Raw genomic sequence first — 22,763 nt, forward strand, 5'->3', positions numbered from 1 at the left:
CCCGGTGCCCTCAACAGCCCCCTCTTCTCTCCCCATGCCAGCAGACTGCAGGGTTTCAGACAGAGCCCTGGCCCTGGGGCCACAGGCCACAGGCTCCCAAAGACCCAGCTCCAAGATTCCTGCCAGGCTCCTGGGCCCACCACCAGCAGAGGCAGTGTAGACCAGAACTCCCCAGTCTTCTCTGAGGATACAAATCCCGGGGGGGTTGGAGAGATGCTCCTTGTCGACTACAGACTTCCAGGCCCCTCCCCTAGAAATTCTCACTCATGTGTTGAGTGAGTGGAGTAATGAGGGGAGATGGAACTTGAGTGTGCACCGGTCTGGTTTGCACTCACCCCAGCTTTTGGCCATCTGTGTGACATTGGGCAAGTGTCTGCCCCTCTCTGAGCCTCAGCTTCCTGATGAGTTAAATGTGCCGGGTGGTCCAGAGGCTTCCAGGTGAGAAAAGGGTGAGGAATATGCTCTAACTACCTTTTTATTCATCTGTTCATCTATTTGGAGGAGCAATGCTCCCGCCATCCCAGAGTCAAGATTCCCCAAGCCCCTAAGCAGACAAGCAGAGATTGCGCAAATTCTGCTAGCACCGTTCGAACCTGAGCAGGGCCCAGGCAGCGGGGGCCTGCAGTGGGTGCAGGCTGCCAAGAGGTGACCGGAAGACAGAGCTGAACTGCCCCAGGAGCAGGAGACAGAGGCAGGTATCTGAAACCGGATGTGGATCCTGATTCTGCAGATAAAAGTCCCAAAATGTTTTACGCTGAGATGTTTAATTTTTTTTTGTTTCTTTTTTTTTTTTTTTTTTTTTGTAAAACAAATCTTCAAGGCACATGCTGAGATAGTTGAAGCTCTTCGTGTAGGCTACAGCTGAGGGGGGTGTGTGTGCATATCTGTGTGTGGGTTTTTAAGGAGGATACCCCTTATTAGAAATCTTTCATGAAAAGCTCACCGGGTGAAGTGCTTCTGCGGCTCGCATACATGTGAAAGGTGCCTTTCGTGGCTCACTGCAGCCCTACGTGTAGTGAACAGGCCACAGAACTCTGAGTCTGTGGACATAGCAAGATAAACTGGGCCTGCGTGGACTTTGACCTCAACCTCACAATCAATGACAGATGTTACCAATGGAAACATTTTTCCCCCTAAAACTACAGTCTTTTACAGTATGTGTTAGCATTTGGTAGGAATCCAACCCTAACCGAGACTGTGGGTACAGATTATCAAAACCGAAGTGGCTGCAGGGAAACCAGGTTTGTACTATGGTTTCTTGCATTTCCACCAGCCCCTAAAACTTTAAAAGAGCAGCCCATGAAATCTGCTTCCCAGAGAGGAAGGCTTGGGCAGCAGGGCTATTTCAGTCACTGAAAGAAAGAATAATTCTGCATCCTAAGAGGTCCGTAATTAATTCACACATTTAGCTGTTAGGTCCAGAAACATGTTTGTGTTGACAATTTGCATTTGATGCTTTGAAAACAATCTGTCATGTTTTTATTTACCTCCTTATCCCAGAGACACCACCACTTTCCAATATCCATCCAAGTGTTACGATTCCACTACAGTTTCCCGAGACCCTGCCCGTGGCAATGAGGGAGGGGACCCAGAATCCCCACGTGGGAAAAGTGGGGTTTGTGCAAGAGCTGTCCTCCTCTGAAGGGATGAGACAACCTGATGGCCAGTCAAATCTTGGTCTGCCCCCTCCCAATTCCCATGCCAGCTTCTGGCCTTCAGTACACTGATTTGACATCATTCTTCCAGCCGACCTCTCCAGCACCAGACCGCTGTGTCCCTCCTTCACACTGAAGAATCAATACTACTCACAGTACCCCTAGCTGATATGTCAGGTAGGGCCCCACCCTGGCTTGTTGACATCATCAGCCCCTATGAGGATAAATCCAGAGTGAGAAGGATCACTGGAGGGGAGAAAACAAAAAGCAAGGCTAGAAGCAGGGACAAGGCATCGTTAGTATCAACTTTTACATTGCCAGGCTTGGTTGATGTCACCAACGGGTGAGTCAGGGTCTCACAGAGCCACTGTTCTCTCCCCTTGCAAAGAAGAGGAGGGGAGGGAAGGAGGAGGGTCCTCAGAATGGTCCTGACCCAGGTCTGGACTACAAGTCTAAGCTCCAATTTCCCCACAAGCCCTTGGACCCAAATAGTATAGAAGTTGCTGGGGAATAAAGCAACTCCAAGTCCCTGAGACCCCTTAGACACCCATTCAGCTTACAGATTTCTCCCCTGGGCATAATTTTCCCTATTCCTCTAGCTAAGTACAACTAAAAACCATGGACATTATAGATGAAAGAAACATAAGAAGATTCTGAAAAGTGGAGAGAAAACGGCGGAATGGCCAGGGACCTTGGGACTCAAGAAATGACATGGCAGTACAGACCCTGGGTTTTCCTTTTGCCTCATACAGCTCAGATTGGAGCTGAAGATGCTGGAAACCAGGAAAAGCCAACAGGTGAGATTTTAAAGGCCCCAAGGAAAGCCTGCTCTCTTCAGCCAAAGGACAAGAAAAGAGACAGCCTGACAAGACAGAAGACTTTGAGACAATAGCAGCTTTGCTCAAGCCAAACCCCAGAGAAAATGCTGTGCCCCCTCGTTCCAGCAGAGGCTGAATGGGGCACCCAGACTTCCATGTTCCCAAGGCTATAACAAGGCACCCAATACCCGCTCCCTACTCCATGTGGAAATGGTGTCAGAGAAAGCCCAGTAGGGAGTGAGAACCTTCAACTTACTGGGCAATAACATAGCTCTCCCCAAGGTGTCAGGAGAGACCATCTGGGGAGGTGGCCTCCCACCCACACCCAGCAGTAGCAAGGCATCCCTACTCATCTGCCCAGTGTCAGTGGAGGCCATGTGGGGAACAGGAACAAGACACTCCTCTTACCAGTCAGAGAGATATCAGTGGAGATGTGGTAGGAAGACAAAACTAGAACTCTTTCCACTTCAATCAAAAATCATCCATCCCACCAAGAACCAGAAAGATCTCAAACTGAATGCAAAAAGATAATCCACTCATGCCAAGCCCAAGGTGACAGAGATGTCAGAATTATCTGTCAAGGACTCTAAAGGAGCCATCATAAAATACTTCAACCGTTATGGACACATGTGAAACAAATGGAAAAAGAGAAAACCTCAGCAAAGAAATAAAAGATATAAAAAAGCTCTAAATGGAACTTCTAGAAATAAAAAAGTAAACAAAACTTTAAAACTAAGCAATGATGGGCTCAACAGCAGAAAGGAAAAGATGGTGGAAAGAATCAGTGCACTGGAAGATACAACAATAAAAATGACTTAATCTGAACAAAAGAGAAAAAACAGGTTAAGAACAGTGCCTCCGGGGTTGGTGAGACTTTAACATTCACGTGATCAGAGTCCTGGAAAGACAGGAGAAAAAGGACAGGCTAGAAAAGTTCTAAAAAATAAAAGGCAAAAGAAAAATTTTGAGAGCAGTGGGAGAAAAATGGCACCTTACCAGAGTGAAAAACTAATTCAAATGGCAGTGGATTTCCCCTCAGAAACCAAGGAGACCAGAAGAAAGTGGCACAAGAAGTATGAAAGAAAAGAAATGGCAACCTAGAACCTATATCCAGTGAAAATATCCCTCAGGAATGAAGGGGAAATCAACATCCTTGGATGAAAAAGACAAAGAGAATTTGTCACCAGAAGACCTACCCTAAAAGAATGATCAAAGGAACGTCTCTAAACAGAAAGAAAATGATAAAAGAAGGAATCTTAGAAGATTAAGAAGAAAAAAAAGAAAATACGGTAAATACAATAGTTTTTCTACCCCTCTGCGTTTTCTAAATTGTTTGATGGTTGATACAAAAATTTCACACTGATGTGGTTCTAAATATGTATAAAAGTTGGGGCACCTAAGGTGGCTCACTTAGTTAAGCTACTGACTCTTGATTTCAGCTCAGGTCATGATCTCACAGTTGTGGATTCAGGCCCACACTGGGCTCCATGCTAACTGTAGAGCCTGCATGGAATTCTCTCTCTCTCTCTCTCTCTCTCTCTCTCTCTCTCTCTCTCTGTCCCTTCCACAATTGTGCATTCTCCCTCCCTTCCTCCCCCCCAAAATAAATAAACTTTATATATATATGACATATTTAAAACAATTAGATTATAAATGAGGGAGAATAAAGGAAGGTAAGGTTTCTACACTTCACTCAAACTAGTAAAATGATGAACACCAGAAGATTTTGAAATGTATATTTAATGTAATATCTAAATAATCACTTTAAAAGCTGTACAAAGAGAAACAATACAGATAAACCAAAATGAAATTCTTAGAAATGTTCGAGTAACCCACAGAAAGTTAGGGAAAAGAAAACAGAAATAAAAAAAAAAACAGAACCAACAGAAAACAAAATACAGAATGGCAGACTTAAGCCCTAACATATCAGTTACATTCAATATAAATGGTCTAAATACAAATTAAAAGACAGAGATTGGCAGAATGGAGTGGTGAAGGCAAGGGAGAATGATCCACCTATATTCTCTCTATAAGAAATTCACTTAAAATGTAACCACATTGGCATATTAAAAGTAAAAGTATAAAATAAGATATATCTTGCAAACATTAATCAAAAGAAAGCAGAAGGTGTAATATTAGATAAAGCAGGCTTTAGAGAAAAAAATTATGAAATAGACAAGGAAGAAGTTGATCAACCAAGAAGACATAGCAATCTTAAATGTGTAGGCACCAAACAATAGAGCCGAGAAATATATGAAGCCAAAGCTAATAGAACTGAAAGAAGAAACAGACACATCCACAATTATAGTAGAACATTTTAACACCTTTCTCTCAATGATTGATAAATCAATTAGAGAGAAAATCAGCAGGGACTTAGAAGAATTCAACAACACCATCAACCAACAAAGTCTACTTGACGTTGATTGAACATATCACCCCAAAAGAGCAGAATATACATTCTTTTCAAATGCCTGGAGAACATATACCAATATGGGCCATATCATGTGTCATAAAACAAATCTCAGCAAATTTAAAAGAATTGACATTTGAAGTCATACACGGTGCTTCTTCCAATCACAATGGAATCAAACTAGTTATTAACAAAAAAGAAAAGAGAAAAACCTCCAAACACTTGAAAACTAAACAAAGCACTTCTAAACAATGAGTCAAAGATGAAGCACAAAGGAAACATTTTATAAAATATAATGAACTAAATGAAAATAAAACTACAGCATATCAAAACTTGTAGAACACAGCTAAATCAATGCTAAGAGGAAAATTTATAACACTAACTATATACATTAGAAAAAAGTTTCAAGGGGCGCCTGGGTGGCTCAGTCGGTTAAGCATCCAACTTCGACTCAGGTCACGATCTCAGTTTGTGAGTTCAAACCCCGCATCGGGCTCTGTGCTGACAGCTCAGAGCCTGGAACCTGTTTCAGATTCTGTGTCTCTCGCTCTCTCTGCCCCTCCCCCACTCACACGCACGCGCTCTCTCTCTCTCGCTCTCTCTCTCTCTCTCTCAAAGATAAACATTATAAAAATTTTTTTAAAAAAAGAAAAAAGTTTCAAATCAGTCATTAAGCTTCCACCTCAAAGACTTAGAAAAACAGCAGCAAGATAAACCCAAAGCAAGCAGAGAGGAGGAGAAAAATAAAGATAAGAGCAGATCATTACATTGAAAACAGAAAACCAATACTGAAAATCCATTTTTAAAAGTTGGTTCTTTGAGGGGTGCTTGGGTGGCTCATTAAGTTAAGCATTCAACTCTTGATTTCGGCTCAGGTCATGATCTTGCAATCATGGGATCGAGCCCTGCATCAGGCTCTGTGCTGAGTGTGGAGACTGTTTGATCTCTCTCCCTCTCTCTCTCTGCCCCTTCCCCTCTTACTGTCTCTCCATAAATAAACAAACAAATAAATAAATAAACATAACAAAAAATTTTTAAGTTGGTTCTTTGAAGAGATCAATAAAATGGACAAATCTCTAATAAGACTGACAGAGAAAAAAAGTGGGAAGGCGGAAGTTCCCAATATCAGAAACGAACCTGAGGATATCACTATAGACCCTACAGACATCAAAAGAATAAAAAGAGAATATTGCTGTGAAAACTATGCACACATAAATTTGACAAATTACATGAAACAAACCAATTCCTTGCAAAACACAGCCTCTTACAACTCAACCAACATGAAATACACAATTTGAACAGTCCTAAAACTATCAAGGAAATCAAATTCATAATTAAAAACTCCCTAAAAGGAATTCTCCAAACCCAGGTTATTTTACTGGAGTATTCTAACAAATGTTTCAATAAGAATAAACACCAATTATACATAATTTCTTTCAAACTATAGAAGAACCACTTCTCAAACTTATTTTATCAAGTTAATATTGCCCAATATGAAAATCAGTCAGATAGGTCAAAACAAAACTGCAGGCCAATGACCCTTACAAATACAGGCAAAAATATATACATTTAATGAAATATTAGCAAAGAGAATTGAGCAATATTTAAAAAGAATTGTACACTATGGCCAATTGGGGTGTATATCAAGGATGCAAGACTATCTCAATATTCAAAAATCAATATAATCCACTATATTAACAGAAGAAGAAAAATCACATTATCATATAAATAGATTCAGTTTTTTAAAAAAACATGGATTTATTTGATAAAATCCAAAACCCATCCATGATAAAACCTCTTAAAAAAAAAAAAGAAAGAAATAGAGGGGTAGTTCCTCAACTTGACAGAGTTATCTACAAAAAACCTGCATCTACTATTACACCTAATGATAAAAGACTGAATGTTTTCTCCCTAAATTCAGAAACAAGATAAGGATATCCACTATCACCACTCTTATTCTGCACAATTCTGGAAGTTCTAACCAGAGCATAAACAAGAAAAGGAAATAAAAGGAACATAGACAGAAATAAAACTGCCTTTATTTACAGATGACTGGATTGTCTATATAGAAAATTCCATGGAATCTACAAAAATAAAAAAAAAAAGTTCTACAACTGAGTTGAGCAAAGTCAAACAGTACAAAAATCAACATTCAAAAGCCAACTATATGTCTATATACTAGGACACCAATATTAAAAATGAAATCCCATTTATAATCACTAAAAAAAAGAAATATTTAGATGTAAATCTATCAAAATATGGACAGGACTAGCATGTTATAAGCTACAAAAGAGCAATAAAAGAAACTAAAGAAGATCTAAGTACATTGAGAGATATACCATGTTCATGGATTGAAACCCTCAACATAGTAGATGTCAATTCTCCCCAAACCAATATGCAGGTTTACACAATTCTTTTTAAAATTATAGCAAGAGTTTTTGCATGTGTAGATAAGATTATTCTAAAATTTATATGGAAAGACAAAGGACCTAGGATACCTAAACAATTTTGAAAAAGGATGATAAAATAGAAGGACTCAGTCTATCTGAGTTTAAAACTTATATAGCTACAGTAATCAAGACTATGTCATATGACAGAGGGATAGACACATAGATCAATGGAACCCAGAAATAGATCCCACACAATATGCCTTTTCAACAAATGATGCAAGAGCAGTTGGACATTTAGAGGGTGGGGAGTAGGAAGAGGAGGAGGAGGAGAAGAAGCTCAACCCAAGACTCACAGCTTATGTAAACACGAACTCAAAACAGATCTTAGACTTAAATGTGAAATGTAAAATTATAAAAGTTTTTTGGAAAAAAATAGGCAAAATATCTTTGGGATCTAGGGTTAGGCAAAGAGTTCTTAAACTGGGCACCAAAGGTATGAGCCATATAAGGAAAAAATGATAAACTAGACTTTACCAAATTTTAATCTTTTACCCTGCAAAATACTCTGTCAAGAAGTCTGTCAAGAAGATGAAAAGACAAGCCTCAGACTGAGAGGAAGTATTTGCAAACCATGTAACTAACAAAGGACTAGTATCTAGAATATATAACGTACTCTCAAAACTTAACAGTAAAAAAGCAAACAGTCCAATTAGAAAATAGGCAAAATATATGAAGAAGCATTTCATCAAAAAGGATAAACAAATGGCAAATAAGCCCATGAAAAGAAGTTCAACATCATTAGCCATTAGGGAGATGTAAATTAAAACCACAATAAGATACCAGTACAAATCTATCAGATTGGCTAAAATATAAAATAATGCCGAACCAAATGCTGGCAAGGATGAAGAGAAACTGGATGTCTCGTAGGTTGCTGATAGGAATGTAAAATAGCACAGCCACCCTAGGAAACAGTTTGGCAGTTTCTTTAAAAGTCAAACATGCAGGGCATCTGGGTGGCTCAGTCAGTTGAGCATCTGACTCTTGATTTCAGCTCAAGTCATGATCTCAGGGTCATGAGATCAAGCCCTGCATTGGGTTCTGTGCTGAGCATGGAGCCTGCTTAAGATTCGCTCTCTCTCCCCCTCCCCCCCTCTCTCTCTCTCTCTCTCTCTCTGCCCCCCCCCCGCCCCCCACTGCACAGGCTCTCTTGCTTTCTCAAAAAAAAAATTTTTTTAAGGGGCGCCTGGGTGGCTCAGTCGGTGAAGCGTCCGACATCAGCTCAGGTCACGATCTCGCAGTCCGTGAGTTCGAGCCCCGCATCGCGCTCTGGGCTGATGGCTCGGAGCCTGGAGCCTGCTTCCGATTCTGTGTCTCCCTCTCTCTCTGCCCCTCCCCCGTTCATGCTCTGTCTCTCTCTGTCTCAAAAATAAATAAACATTAAAAAAAATTTAAAAAAATTGTTTTAATAAAAAATTTAAATTTAATTAATTAATTAGTTAAAATGAAATACTTTTAAAAAGTCAAACATGCAAGTGCTATAGACCAGCACCTGCATGCCTGGGCATTTATCCCAAAGGTAATGAAAACTTATGTACAATTCCATTCCTATAACAGTCTTGCAATGACAAAACTACAGAAACGGGGAACAGATTAGTGGTTTCCAGGGGCTGAGGAAGGGGCTGGGGCAGAACAGAAGTGGCTATGGCTATAAAAAGGCAGCATGAAGGTGTCGGTGGTGATGGGAACCCTCTGTAGCCTGAATGCATCTATCTCAATATCCTGGTTGTGCTACAGACTCTCCTTTTGCAAACTATTACCCTTGGAGGAAACTGGGTAGAAGGTACAGGAGATCTCTCTGTGAATCTCCACATCAATCTACAATTAACTCAAAAGGAAAAGTTTAACTTTTTAAGTTAAAAACTCTTTAAAGGATGAAGAAAGAACCATGAAGAGCTTTAAAAGAAGAGAAGGTGGGTGGGAGCACCATGTTCCCCAAGCTAACGCGCTTGAAGCATGGGGAGTGTGGGGAAGGAATAGGGTTGCCACATAAAATGAGGTATGGCCAGTCACATTTAAATGTCAAATAAACAACAAATAATTTTTTAGTATAAGTATGCCCCATGCAATACTGGAGCCACACTTGGACTAAAAAATTACATGTTCTCTATTTGGAATTCAAATTTAACAAGCCATTCTGTGTTTTTATTTGCAAAATCTGGAAACCCAGTGAGGGAGGGATAGGACACAGGCATCTGGCAGGGTGGGCACAGGGAGTTGTAAAAGAAAGACTGTAGGAGAGAGGTCAGAGGGCAAGCAAAGGGATGCCAGGGACCATAGACACCACAGGCCGGGCAATGCCTTAGGGGCAGGGGAGGCAGAAGTTAGCTCGGAAGGGCCCCCAGCTGCTGGGTTTATGGGCTCCTGCTGGCAAAGTGACCCTCTGTGTGCGGCCCACACAAAATCCAGAAAGAGGCCAAAAGAAAGAACGTTTGAGTCTCCAGGTGCTGTTCCAGGCTGGAGGGAGTCTGATGGTGTATCCAAGAAGGGGCCTCTAAGAGGCACTGGGGGCTCCTCTCACCATGACGTGGTCCTAACCCCTTAAAATCTCCCCTTCCTCTAGGGGACAGACAGGCAGACCAGCGGGCCCCAGCGTGTAGGCCAACGGACTATCACACCTCTGACAGGAGCCAACGCTCTCTAAGCACTCAGCTCGCAGCTCAGAAGTCACCTCCTAGCCAGGCTACCGCCAACCGGGTGTTTTTACCCGGCTCCCACGCACACCACGACTCTCCCTATGTTCCTCATGGAACCTATTACAACTTGAAATAGCCAGGATTTCTTATCTGTTTGCTTCTTTAACACCCATCTGCTCCCCACTAGCTCCAGGACCACAGGACTTTGTTTTGCTTGCTGTGACATCCATGCTTAGTGCATAGCATGCAGATGGAGCTCAAGCAAGAAAAAAAGGGCTGAATGAATGAAGGAGTAAATGAATAAATCATTCCGACTGGAGCTACTCCTTTGGGATCTATCCTGCAGGCACAGCCCCTTAGAGCTTGACAAAGGCAGAGAACCAGTCTTCCTCTTCCAGGAAGCCCTCAGCAGCATCCTCTGAGCTGCCATGGGCCAGCACCTAGGATGTAGGCTTAGCATGGCCACAGAGTGGCTGTTTATCCTTTCTAAACAAGGGCTCTAGTATGATCTTCATTATCTTGAGCATTATCTTTAATGAGTCCCTGCCACAGGGACTACTAATAATATCAATAATATTAATGTTAATAGTTACCACTTACTGAGAACCTACATGTGCCAGGGAGTGTGCCAGGCACTTTTCATATATTTTAACTCATTTAATCCTCCAAAAAGTCCCCCAAAAGTAGGGGTTGTGACCCTTTCTTTTTGTGCCGTCCCCTTCTTGTAGAAATAGATACCTCCTTTCTTTTCAAGAATACCCTCCCTGCTCCCATTCTTGGGGCTCAGGGGGCTGACACTGACCCACCCCAGCGCCCAGGAAGGGCAGGTGGGGCTGGCCTGAACGATCAACTACCCCCTCTCCCTGGCTACAGCAATTAGTTCATGGGCAGCTTCATGACCCTCAGGAGGCAGTCAGCCTTGGTCCTGCCTGAGACCTTTTCTGCTGATGAGGAAGCACATGCCCCTCTCTGCTGGGACTGCTGGACCAGGAGCTGCTGGCTGTCATCATGCACCAGGGGATGAAGGCAACAAAGAGGAAGCAGAGCTGAGAGACAGAGAGACTGGTGATGACTTTATTGCAACCCCTGGATCCAGCCATGCCTGAAGGCTCTCACCCAAGGTATCCTGGGACTTGTCAGTTACATGAGCCAAAAATTCTCTTTTTTATGTGTTAGTCAGTATGAGCTGGGTCTGACTTGTCACTGAATGAGTCCTGTCTAAACTACTGCATATCATTAGGATGTGGTTATTTTATAGACAAGGAGCTGAAGCATACAGAGGCAGATAACCGTTAGCTATGAGCTGGGAGTGCTCTTAACCACTGATTGACCGTAGAGTTCTATATTCTGAGTGTGTGTGCATGCTCCCACCTGCGTACTCTGTCTCTCATTATTATTCACAGCTACAGCAGATTGAGCAAACAGTTGGTGCTTAATACAGATCGACTGGATAAACTAAAATCAATAACTTCCAAAAGGAGTTTTTGTTTAGCAAATGCTGCCATCAGTGACTTCGGGTTCTCACTCCGAGTCAGGCTCACAGTACACTGTGTACCTTCGTGGAACCACTTCCCATCTCCCCACACCCCTTCCCCAGGCAGATGAGCTGGAAACCAGAACAGGCTGATCAGCCAGCGAGGGCCACCCCGACTCCCTCAGGAGAGGGGTCTACAGTCAGAAGAGGAGGTCTCCCACTCCCTCCCTACTGGGCCCCAGAGACACATGACGAAGGGGGTCCAGTGTGAGGCTCTAGCACCTACTGGGAGCTCAGGGCAGAGGAGGCCAAGCCCTGGGGCCACACTGGCCACGGGGACACTTGTTTTCTGCCATCACTTCAGTAAGTCTCAGCCAAAATCAGATGGAAGGGAAATCGCTCATGTATCAGCTGCTCCCACACAGCCAAATGACCAGAAAGGGCATTCAGTAAAGTCCACCCAACAGTACAGGCCACCAAGCCCATGGCAACGGAGAGCAAGAAGAGAAGGCCGTGCTTGCGGGCTGGTCCACACAAGATGGTGCCCGCGCCCTGGTCCCTGGCCTGGCTGCATTGGTATCTCCTCTCCATCCTTCCTCCTCCTCTCCCCGGTGGTGCTCTCCCGTTAGCCTAGAAACGTACTCTGGTCTCTCCCTCTTAAAAATGAATGCAAAAGCTTCCTGGGATCCTCGGATCCCTCTAGCTCCTGCTTCTCACCCTCCCTTCCGAGCCTGGAGCATGGCAAGTCGAGGCTACACTGCTGGTCTCCCCTGTCCCCGTAACTCATTCCTCCATCTGATTCCATTGACCCTGCTCTTGCCCAGGACGGTCCAGCAGACCCTCTTCAGCCTCTCTGTGGCTTTTCGCACTGCTGCCCAGAAGCACTGTGCCATCTTGGCGTCAATGACACCACGCTCCTCCCAGCTGCCTTCAGCAGATATGCTGATGCTTCCAGATCCCTTCTCCAGCCCAGGCCCCTTTCGTGAGCCCTCGGCCCACGTGGCCAACTGCCGGCCAGACGGCAGCCCACAGATCACCTGTGAGCCTCTCGTGCAAGGTCACGTAACGCATGAACTTGAGCCCACCAAGTGTGATGAACATTCAGGTATAGGAGTTCAGAGGATTCCAGGCCCTGGAATCACACTGCCTGTGTTCAAATCCCCCCTCTGCAACTTACTGACAACAGACAAGTCCCCTGAATCCCCCATGTAAAAAAGGGGAGAGACAGCAGTGCCCCCTCATCAGCTGTAGGGGTGAGTGTGATAGCAGGTGTAGATATTGTTAGCTGGACCTGGTACTCAGTAAGCCTCACCTCTACGATCGTTATTGGGGCCATCTTCTTTGCCAGTCCCACAGCAGCTAGCTATTCCCCAGGCACAGTCTCATCTTCTACCTGCCACCCAAAACCTGATCCCTTGAGAACTTAAAGTCAGTCCGAACTTCTCCCCTTCCCATAGCCATTCAAATTTGCCCAATCCTGCTAGCTTTGCCTCTTAAATGTTTCTCGAACCACACCCTCCTAACCAACACCTTCATCGTCTCTCACCGACTCCACTGCACTATCTTTTCTATGATCCACCCACCTCCTACCTCATGATTTTTCCTGAAACAACACTGCATTGTCTACAATTTCCCAACATACCACATGGATCTCTTCTCTGTGGATTGGCCTATGCTGTTTTCTCTGTCTGGAATGCCCCTTTCCCCTTACTTCCCAACTTCTTAGGTGTCACCTCCTCCAGGAAGTTTTGCTGGATACCCAGATTGAACAGCACACACTTGTCCTTTGCGTTTCCATATCTCACACTTGTGACATTACATAGAACTTTTCCTTTTGGGTTATTAACTCCCCAACTGGATGAGAGGAGAGGTTCCTCACCAAACCCCCCAAGGATCTCAATCATGTTTACTGAACTGAGGTTATTATCAGAGGAAGCCCCACCTAAAGAGTCTTTCCCTGTCTTTAAAAAAAAGGGGGGGGGGGCGCCTGGGTGGCTCAGTTGGTTAAGCATCCGACTTCAGCTCAGGTCACGATCTCGCGGTCCGTGAGTTCGAGCCCCGCGTCGGGCTCTGGGCTGATGGCTCGGAGCCTGGAGCCTGCTTCTGATTCTGTGTCTTCCTCTCTCTCTGCCCCTCCCCCGTTCATGCTTTGTCTCTCTCTGTCCCAAAAATAAAAAAACATTAAAAAAAATTTTTTTTTTTTAAAAAAAGGCAAGAAATCTATGAAAACGAAACATTTCAGCTATTTTAAAATCCAGAACCGATGGGTCCTTCGTAAACCAAAGTGCTTGATCAACAGCTTCCTTAAACCAACCACTGAGGTTCAAAGTGAGGGAAACTGAGTCCTCTCACCCTTAGGGGCTGCTAAGGGGATTGTGCGAAGCTAAAAATTAAAAAGGATGGGATGATAACCTGTCCATATAGGCTTGCTATTCTGACAGAACAGTTCCAGAACTTGAAATGTAATCTCCTGTGGGGAAAGGAAGACATTTTTAACACGTATTAAGGTTAGACAGGTGTTTTAAGTCTGGCATTACCAGATCAAAAGCACCATGGAAGAGCCTAACACAGCCCCGTTCAGCAACATGTGTTCACGGTACACGGCGAACAGGAACCCCTTCTCCTCGTCCTTTTCATATGTTTTTCTCTTCAGTTATATTTGAGGGGTTTTGTATTTCCCTGGTGTGAGGGCGACACACTGATTTCCACCCCAGACCTTCCTTCCCCTCCTAAACACAGGTCTTCACTTGGGTCCTGGGCATGCAAGCAGCCACAGAAAGAGTAAGTACCTGGTCTGCAAGGTGGCTTTTTCAATATGTCTTCAAGGATATGCTTCTTAAAGACTTAGAAGACAGAAGTCCCCCCGCCCCCCCTCCCCACACACACACTCCAGATGGACCAGGGCTTATCCTGCCACAGCAAGGGGAAGGGCTAGGGAGGGGACGATAGACAAGGACCCCAGCCCAGCATGTTGGGGGGTATGTTAAAGGCTTAAGCAGGAGGTGGGAGAGGCTGATCTTCCAGATGTACCCCCGTCCCATTTCTTCACCCCTCGATAGCAAAGCTCAGCCCCTCCAGAGGTACCCAGGGAACAGGGCTGACGTGACCAGGAAAACAACATCCCCAGAATGCCTAATGCCCCACTGGGCCCCAGGCTCTGGCCTGGCTGCCTGCCAGAGGGTCCACAACCACTTTCCAAGGACATAGAGGGTGAATGTTCCTGTCAAGGTTCCCTGAGGACTGTCCCTTCCCAGCGCTGACCCTCCCACAGGGACCCATGATGCCCCGGATAAGGACACAAGGGCCTAGAGGCTGAGTCACTCCGTTAGGGCCGACCTGGGTCAGAGCAAGTTCATTATTTCAAGGACAAGTTCTCAGACCCCTTATCCAGCCACACCCGGCAGGAACCGAGAGGAGAGACACCCACAGGCAGTTGAGAAGAGGGCAGGCCTGCCCTGGCAAATCAGCTTCCTTGGTGTCTGAGGCCTCGGGTGCCCCAGGAGGGCTACGCACGCTTTGTGCACACATGTTCAACTTACAGAGGAAGACGCTCCTCCCTTCCCAGCCACTGGAAAGGGCCCCTGTCTTTGGGCCAGGCCACAGGAAGCCCAAGGCGGGGGGCCTCCTACAGAGCCATTTTCAGGGAGGGGGGGGTCACCCTTCCAGATGTGGGGACAGTGGATGGTGGGCAAGGGCAGCAGGGCTGGGCCAGGTCGTCTCTACAGGAGGCCGCAGAACAGGGCTGTGGCCTGCTCCAAGTTTTTGTTGTGCCTGCTGGGGGAGGGGGCGTCTAAAACCATTTCAAAACCTGGAGGAAGCCCAGTGAAGGGGGCCTCATTCCCTGTGGGGAAGGGGGGGATTTCAAAGGGGACCCTGCTGCTGAAAAGGTTTCAAAAAACCCTTGCCTTTCTATCAGCTCCAAATCACTCCCTCGCCAGCAGCAGCCGGGAGAGGGTGCCGGGAAAATGTTTCCAAGGAGATGTGTCCCTGAGTCATCATAACTGCCAGGGTCTGGATGCTGCAAAGCCACGAAGAGGCCCTCCGCTATAAAAAGGCCATTTAGCATCCCCCCAGGGGGAGGTCTCCAATAGTCAGGGTCCCCGGGGAGGCCGGCCTCAGACCCCCCCCAGTGCCCCGAGTTTATGAGAAGGCCACCAAGCTGAACAGTGCGACTTCTACCCGCCAAGTCCCCTTGGTGCCACGAAGGGGGGCTTTTATCCCCACCAGCTCCAGGCATCCACTCTGGCCTTGGGATATTTAGCAGGGGAAGCTGTCCACAGGGACACTGGGCCCCAACAGTTTTGACCGGGACTTCGCAGCCAGCCCCAGCTGGGGCTCTGGTACCTACCACTCTTCCACTCATATTTCCCACGGTTGCCCTCTGGCACCTTCCCCAAGTCACCAAGGCCAACCAGGCCCACAGCACAGACCAAATCGAAGTTCCTTCACCTCCTTCCTCTTTTTTCTCCCAGCCTCATCCCCTCACCTCTGGACCAGACCAGGCGGGTCTCTCTTCTCTTCCATCTTCTTCCTCCTCAACACTGCAGCCAGATTAATCTCCCTAAAGCACTCAGTGACATCCAGGCCATTCTCTGCCCTAAAACCTTCAATGGCTCCCTAGTGCCTAAGCCCAATATTGCACATTCAGGTGCCCACAGGGATGAGGCTGGGGACACAAATGAACAAAGCACCCTAAAATATAATAAAGATGGGTGGGACCATGGTGCCTGGAAACACACAAACCCAGCTGCTGCCGAGCTCGTCAGCTGTGCCACATGGGAATTCAGGGCCCTGGCTGCCACCTCTTCTGGTCTTCCAAGAGAAGCCCAATAAAACATCAGCCAACGGACCCCCAGACTTGGACCCTGGCCCTCAGGGTCAAGTCTAAACCCAAATCCCTTAACTTGGCATTCAAGGCCCTCTCTGGCTTGGCCCCAAGCTACCTCCCTACCCTCACTACTCACAATGCTACCACATGCGATGCCTCCATCCCAGCCAGGTTGAGCTCCTCCAACCCTCAAACCGCCTCCTCTGCTTCTGCCTCTGAGCCTTGTTCACCCCACAGTCTTCCCACAGACACTGCTCTCCACCTTCTGGGTCCAACAGCTCACCCTTCAAGGACCTCCTTCTGCTGAGCCCTCCAAGGCCCTTGTCCTCTGGTGACTGTCCTTCCTTGTCAAGGCTGTTCCCTCTGCCAGGGACAGGCCTGCCATGGAGAAAACTCCTCTTCATCCTGTGACACCCAGGCCATTCTGACAGGCCTCTTTGGATCCAGCAGTCCTTGGTCTCTGTTCTCAGTTCTCATCAACCTCCCTGCACCTGGATGCCTTCAGCTTCCCCTGCGGGTAGGGGACCCAAGGGCAGTGCTGGGTCTCTCCCACCACAGACCCTGGCAGGGAACCACACACAGCAGAGAGAGCCCAGCTGTATTCAGACCCTGGTTCTGCTGCTTCCTGCCTGGAAGAATTCGGATAAGTCATTAAAGCTCCTCTATGAGATGAAGGATGAATACCTACACAGAGTGCCTGCCACACGGTGTGGCTCAGTGCATGGTGGCTGCTCTAGTGCTCTCGCCCAGTGAGACCCCCCTTCGCTGCATGATGCGTGTGCTGCGGGGTCTCCCACGGGGTGCCGTAAGGCCTCTGCAGATGGGCACCCTGTCCCCTGCTCCCTCTACCACCTGAGGGACCGCCCCAGCACTCGACACGCAGTAGGTGCTCAGTAGTCAGTATTCTCTGATAGATGGGGGTGATGAGGCCAGGGGAGGGCAAGCCGGTGGGGAGGGCAGGTTAGAGCAAGAGGAGGTGCCGCCCCGCCAGAGGCAGGTCTCGCATCGGGGTCCCCAGCCCATGCGGTCCTGCACGATGATACTGTTCGTTGCGTGAACGTCTCACTTGGGACTCCCAGGCTCGGAGACCAACAGCTCCTTGCTGCTTGCTCCCCACATGTCCTGGGAACCAGGCCAGCTCGCAGCGCTGCAGAGTCAGGCTCGGGTGAGGGGCCCTGTCCAGCCACCAGATGGGACTGCCTCTCTCCGGAGCCTGGCCCTCCGCTCACACAAAGGCCCAGATGCCCCTCAACACCCCCCTTTCCACTGCCCACCTTCTAGTTAGAAGTACCCCCCACCTCACCTTCCACCTGAGGACACACAGCTTCCGGGCTCAGCACAGAAGGAAAGGTGGAGGGTGGGGGGAGCACCTTTGAAATCACTGTGGTCCAATTAGCCAGGCTCTCGCCCTTCGTGCTTACAAACAGGCACACACATTAACACCTGCTACAAAGGCAAACATTTTTAGATATCTTCATCTTTACCTCCTTGACACTCCCATGAAAGCGCTCTCAGCAGCCAGCGACTGACAGGCTAGTTTCCTTCTTCTACTTCGGCAGGGGGCTTTCAAAGAGAAGAAATTAAAAAGCCACCAATCTCCCTGTCAGGCTGAACTCCCAGGGCCTCACCTGCCCTTCGTCAGCTCCTGGTGTCCCCTCACCACTGGGAGAGCCCCACCACGCACACAGTCAGGGCCAATGTCTTCAGGGGAACCACCCTGAATCACTGGGACACTGGATCCTCACACCCACAGAGCTCACCAAGGCTGCAGCTAGCTAGGATGGCTGCAGCATCCTCTCCCTGAGCACAGCTTCACTAAAGAAGCATCTCAACAACGGTCCTTGTTGCAGAGAACGTGGATGGTGGCACGGCTGTGCAGAATTCTCACACTGCCCGCGGGAGCATAATTTCATACGACTACCTGTATCTACTGAAGGTGAACCTACTCGTATTCCATGACCCACCAATTCCACTACCAACATTCCCATTAAAATCATATGCACGTGTTCACCAAAACCCATAGACCAACAATGCCCATAGCAGCACATTATCCGAAACAACTCCAAAATGAAAATGACCAAGATGCCCATCAAAAACAGAATAGACAAGGGGTGCCTGGGTGGCTCGGTCGGTTAAGCGTCCAACTCTTGATTTTGGCTTAGGTCACGATCTCACAGTTGTAAGATCGAGCCGTGCGTCGGGCTCCATTCTGGGCGTGGAACCTGCGTGGGATTCTCTGTCTCCCTCTCCCTCTGTCCCTCCCCTGTTCATGCTCATGCACGCATGCTCTTGTTCGATCTCAAAAAGAAAAGAAAGAAGAAAAAAAAGAGTAGAACAGACAAGATAAATGGTGATGTGTTCACACAACAGAATATCATACACCAGTGAGAAGGGGCGATGTCCGACCACAGGCACTAACGTGAATGAAGGAAAGGCACCCAACACAAAAGAGCAGAGACTGTATGCTCTCATTTATAGAAAGTGCAAATTGGGCAAAAAAAGCCTTATGCCAGCGACATCAGGATGGTGACATTTCATTGCTGGGGGGAGGGGCTGGAGGGGCCAGGAGGGGACTTCTGGGATGCAGAAATGGTCGGCTTCCTCGGCTAGGTGTTGATTACACAGTTGCACTCGGTTCCTGGGAATTCATTGAGTAGCACAGTTAATGGGTGTTTTTGAATGCATGCAATTAAGAGTTTTGTAAAACAGTACTCGGTCCGCAAGACTATAATAAAAAAATGTTAGAGGAAGTGAAGGGTCAGGATGCCCAACACACGCTTGAAGCCTCACTGCTCAGACTGCAAGGGTCTTGGAGAAGGTGATCATACTTCCACCAAAGACCCAGGGCATCAGCATTCCAGAAGCTCCCGAAGCCCTCACTGCCAAATCCTCCACCCACCCTGGGCCAGCTCCACGCTCACCAGAAATCCAGCCGTGCTCCCTCTGACACGTAGGGCATCCCCGGCTGCTGGCAAGACAGCACCCATCCAACGGAAGGCACGTAAGACCTCACAATCACAACTTCCCCTCCCCACCTCGGACCAAGAGGGAACAACACAAAGGCACTTTGAAAGTTCCCCTTCCAGAAAGGCTGAATTTTCCAAAGTCCAAAACCACTTGAAGAAGAATAGGAAAAGTAGTGAAATACCTTTGTAAGCATTCTGTTTTGACAACGTGCCTGAGGAATTCACCACGTTTAGTGGGGAAATGTGAGCAGTTGAATCTATTCAATGTCATGACATATAAAATTGAAGCATAATTGCCCCTGAGTGCTTGACAACTGGAAAGCACTTCGTTTCAGAAATGGAGGGAAATTTATGCTGGGAAATGGAAGAGATTGTCAAAAGTTTGATTGTAATGTGAGTAGAGCTCCAGCTCTTACATTTTACTCCCATTTGAAATGTCTCGGAAACAGCAGCAGTGACTCCATCTTTTGCCCTAAAAGCAGCAAAATGATGATTGGAACCACAAATTTCAAAGCCCGATGAGTGGCCCCAGCATGGGTGGGAGGAAACGCTCTCTTACCAATCATGTGGTTGGCAACATGGATTTGGATCTCTCTCTCGTTCTCAAAGGTCATCTGGCACTTGATGCACTGGTATGTCTTTTTCTGTTTGGAAGCCAAAAAGAAAGGAATTAGATAGTCAGGAAGTGGAAAAGAGCAGAAAGCAAAAGTGCCTGGAGGTCCTCACTCAAGACTTGCCAGAATGGCTCTGGTCCCCTCCCAGGTCTCTTCTGGCCATTCTCTCCTCACCTGCCTCCAAATCCAGCTCTCCAGCCTGGGGCAGGGGACTAGGCTGCATTCCAAAGGAGGTGCTCCTCTGTTACATCTGGGGAAATTGCCATGATGGGAGTCACCATCCCAAGGTGAGAGCACACAGTATAACCATGGAAAAGAAGTTGAAGGAGGCTGCCCTTCTAGGAGCATGCTCAAATCCATCCATCCATCCATCCATCCACCCATCATCCATCCATCTACCTGCTTACTGTCTACACACACACACACACACACACACATACCCATCCGTCTACCCATCAATCCATCTAGCTATCTTATCAGCCATCCAGGTAATACACACCTACCCATCCACCTATTCATTCATCCACCCTCCATTTATCCATCCTCTGTCTACTCATCCTTCTGTCTTCTCCTACATCCATCTACCAGTCCAACCATACATCTATCTTTCCACCCATCCAACTACTCTATCTCTTTACATAAGAGATAAGGGCCATGTGGCCGAGCAGGGGATACTGTTCCTGCCAGTCCTGGTGCTTATAAGTAACTGAAGAATTCCTCACTAGGCACACAAGGTTGCTGGTGATCTTACAGCTGGCTTCCACGCACAGGAAGCTAATACCAGCTGCCTTTAGGAGGTAGAAGGAGGAAAATGGAGATCATCAGAAGCTTCAGAGCTTCTTGAAGACCCACTCCAAAGAATCTTCTCAACAACTAAGCCTAGGTGGGTGATTGTGAAAACAGCCCCCTCTGGACAGGGGTGGTATTGCCTGTGTGGGGGAAAGTCTGTGGCTGTGAGTTTTTATGAAGAGGGCAGGGTCATATTGGGATCCAAAATATCCAAGCTTTTTGAAGACCACTGCAGCTCAGGGATGAAGGGACCTCCCCTGACCTCTGGAAAAGGGGGCAGGGCTTTGGATTTCTTGGTGGAACACTCGGGCCAGACCCTCAAACATGCAGCCAGGATAAACCACCAGGGGGCTCAACTGCCTCAGTTCCCAGGGTGGCTCTGACCACATCTGCAGTTTCCCTCAAGGGCCTGGTCCCACCTCCAGGCCTTTGCCCACACTGTCTCCTCCACTCGGAGTACCCTTTCCATCCTGAGGACTCTGTTCAAATGTCACCTCTGCTGAGAGGCCTCCTCTTCCCACCCCAGGATGAGTTCAGGGGCTCCCCAGGCCCCCAAGCTTATGCTTAAAGCATCTAGTTAATCAGCACATGGATTCGTCGTGGCTAATTGACTTGTTTGCTCCCCCACTGCATCGTGAGCACCCAGAGGGCCAGGATGCGCTTTGTCCACCTGTGAGGTCCCACGGCCAGCAGAGACTAAGTACATGGAAAGCATTTGTTGAACAAATGAGCCAAGTTGCAAATGTTATCTTGCAAAGCACTTTACTAGGGCAGGAGGAGCAAAGAGAACCAAAGATGCCTTCTGTATCCTGGATCCTCACCACCCAGCACAGGACCTGGCCCAGAAGGAGTGCCTAATAATGACTTAACTTTTATTACAATTGTTATTGCTGCTGAGCAAATGCTTGTTGAACGAATCAATGAGGAAACAGCTGTCCTAGCTGGTGCTGGAAGCTTTAGTTCCAGAGGCAGGGTCCCCCCTCAGGTTCCAGAACCCACTCTGATAAGACCAGGGCCCTTTCCCCCAGTGTTTCAGAAAACCTAGGGGTTCAGAACAGTGGCCCAGAGGCAGGCATTCTGCAGGGAAATGCCCAAGAAGTAGGGCGTGAGGCGGGGGGTCGGACAGAGCTGGGGTTTCTGGCCTCACAACAGACAGAGGAGAAATTCAGGCCAGAAGAGACTGTGGGGACTGAGGCCTTCTGGGGGTACACAGTCCCAAAGCCCCCATCTCAGCTCAACTCCACGTCCGTGCTCATGGAGAGCAATGATCTTGGGTCTTCCATTGTCAGAATCATTCATTCCTTCCCACATGTGTCCCCTGCCCTCTTGCCATCACATAGGAAGGGAAAGAAGAAGGAAGAAGTCAATACAAGAACAAAGCACACCCCAGGAAGCTCCATACCAAGGACGCTCAGGGCAGGCCTGCTGGATGGAAGGCTGTGGAGGTCACAGCCATGGCCAGTCCAGACCAGTGCAGAGGACTATCCATGATCAAAGTGATTTTGATTGTTCCTCCTAGGAGCAGGTGAATGAAGTGGGTTGCTGTACTTGGAAAATAAATCACCAGGGGCTAGGCAGGATGAGAAGTTACCTCCAATACTCCTCCACCACATGGCCACCCCTCAGTGGCAGGAAAAAGACTGCCCAATAATAGGGCCCCTCCTGATGGGGAAAATGCTCCAGGGGATTCCCAAGGGAGGTGACATTGCTGACCACAAGAGCCTGGGTGCGCGCACACACACACACACACACACACACACACACACACACAGACTGCATGCACAGGCATGGACACGCCCATGAGGACACACACAGACATGCAAACAGACACATGTACACTCCCTTGTCGCAACTCACTGTCAACACAAAAGACCCCCAACCCCCACCACACACACGGCAATCTGCTCCCTCTAACACAGACACACAGGTGCAACACCCTCAGAGCAGTGGAGGCATCCTCATGGACCACACATTCACACAGGTTGACATATCCAAATTCATCCCGGGACATGAAGGCTTTCAGCTCTCACTGGATCCATCATGCCCGAATGTGCCCACAGCTGCACAAGTAGCTGTGACACAAGCACACGCACAGACCCCACCCCCAATACACACCCTTGGGGACA

General features: G+C 47.5%; 1 protein-coding gene across 1 annotated transcript in view; it reads right to left on the reverse strand.

Annotated features, from left to right (window-relative positions):
- ZNF423 (zinc finger protein 423) overlaps positions 1–22,763 on the reverse strand; it is a 333,190-nt gene that overhangs the window by 109,471 nt on the left and 200,956 nt on the right. Inside the window, 1 exon segment of the mRNA XM_049621698.1 lies at positions 19,794–19,878. Within this exon segment, the coding sequence (XP_049477655.1) occupies positions 19,794–19,878 (85 nt within the window).

The sequence above is a fragment of the Panthera uncia genome (assembly GCF_023721935.1).
Source record: "Panthera uncia isolate 11264 chromosome E2 unlocalized genomic scaffold, Puncia_PCG_1.0 HiC_scaffold_19, whole genome shotgun sequence".
Taxonomy (NCBI): Eukaryota; Metazoa; Chordata; class Mammalia; order Carnivora; family Felidae; genus Panthera; species Panthera uncia.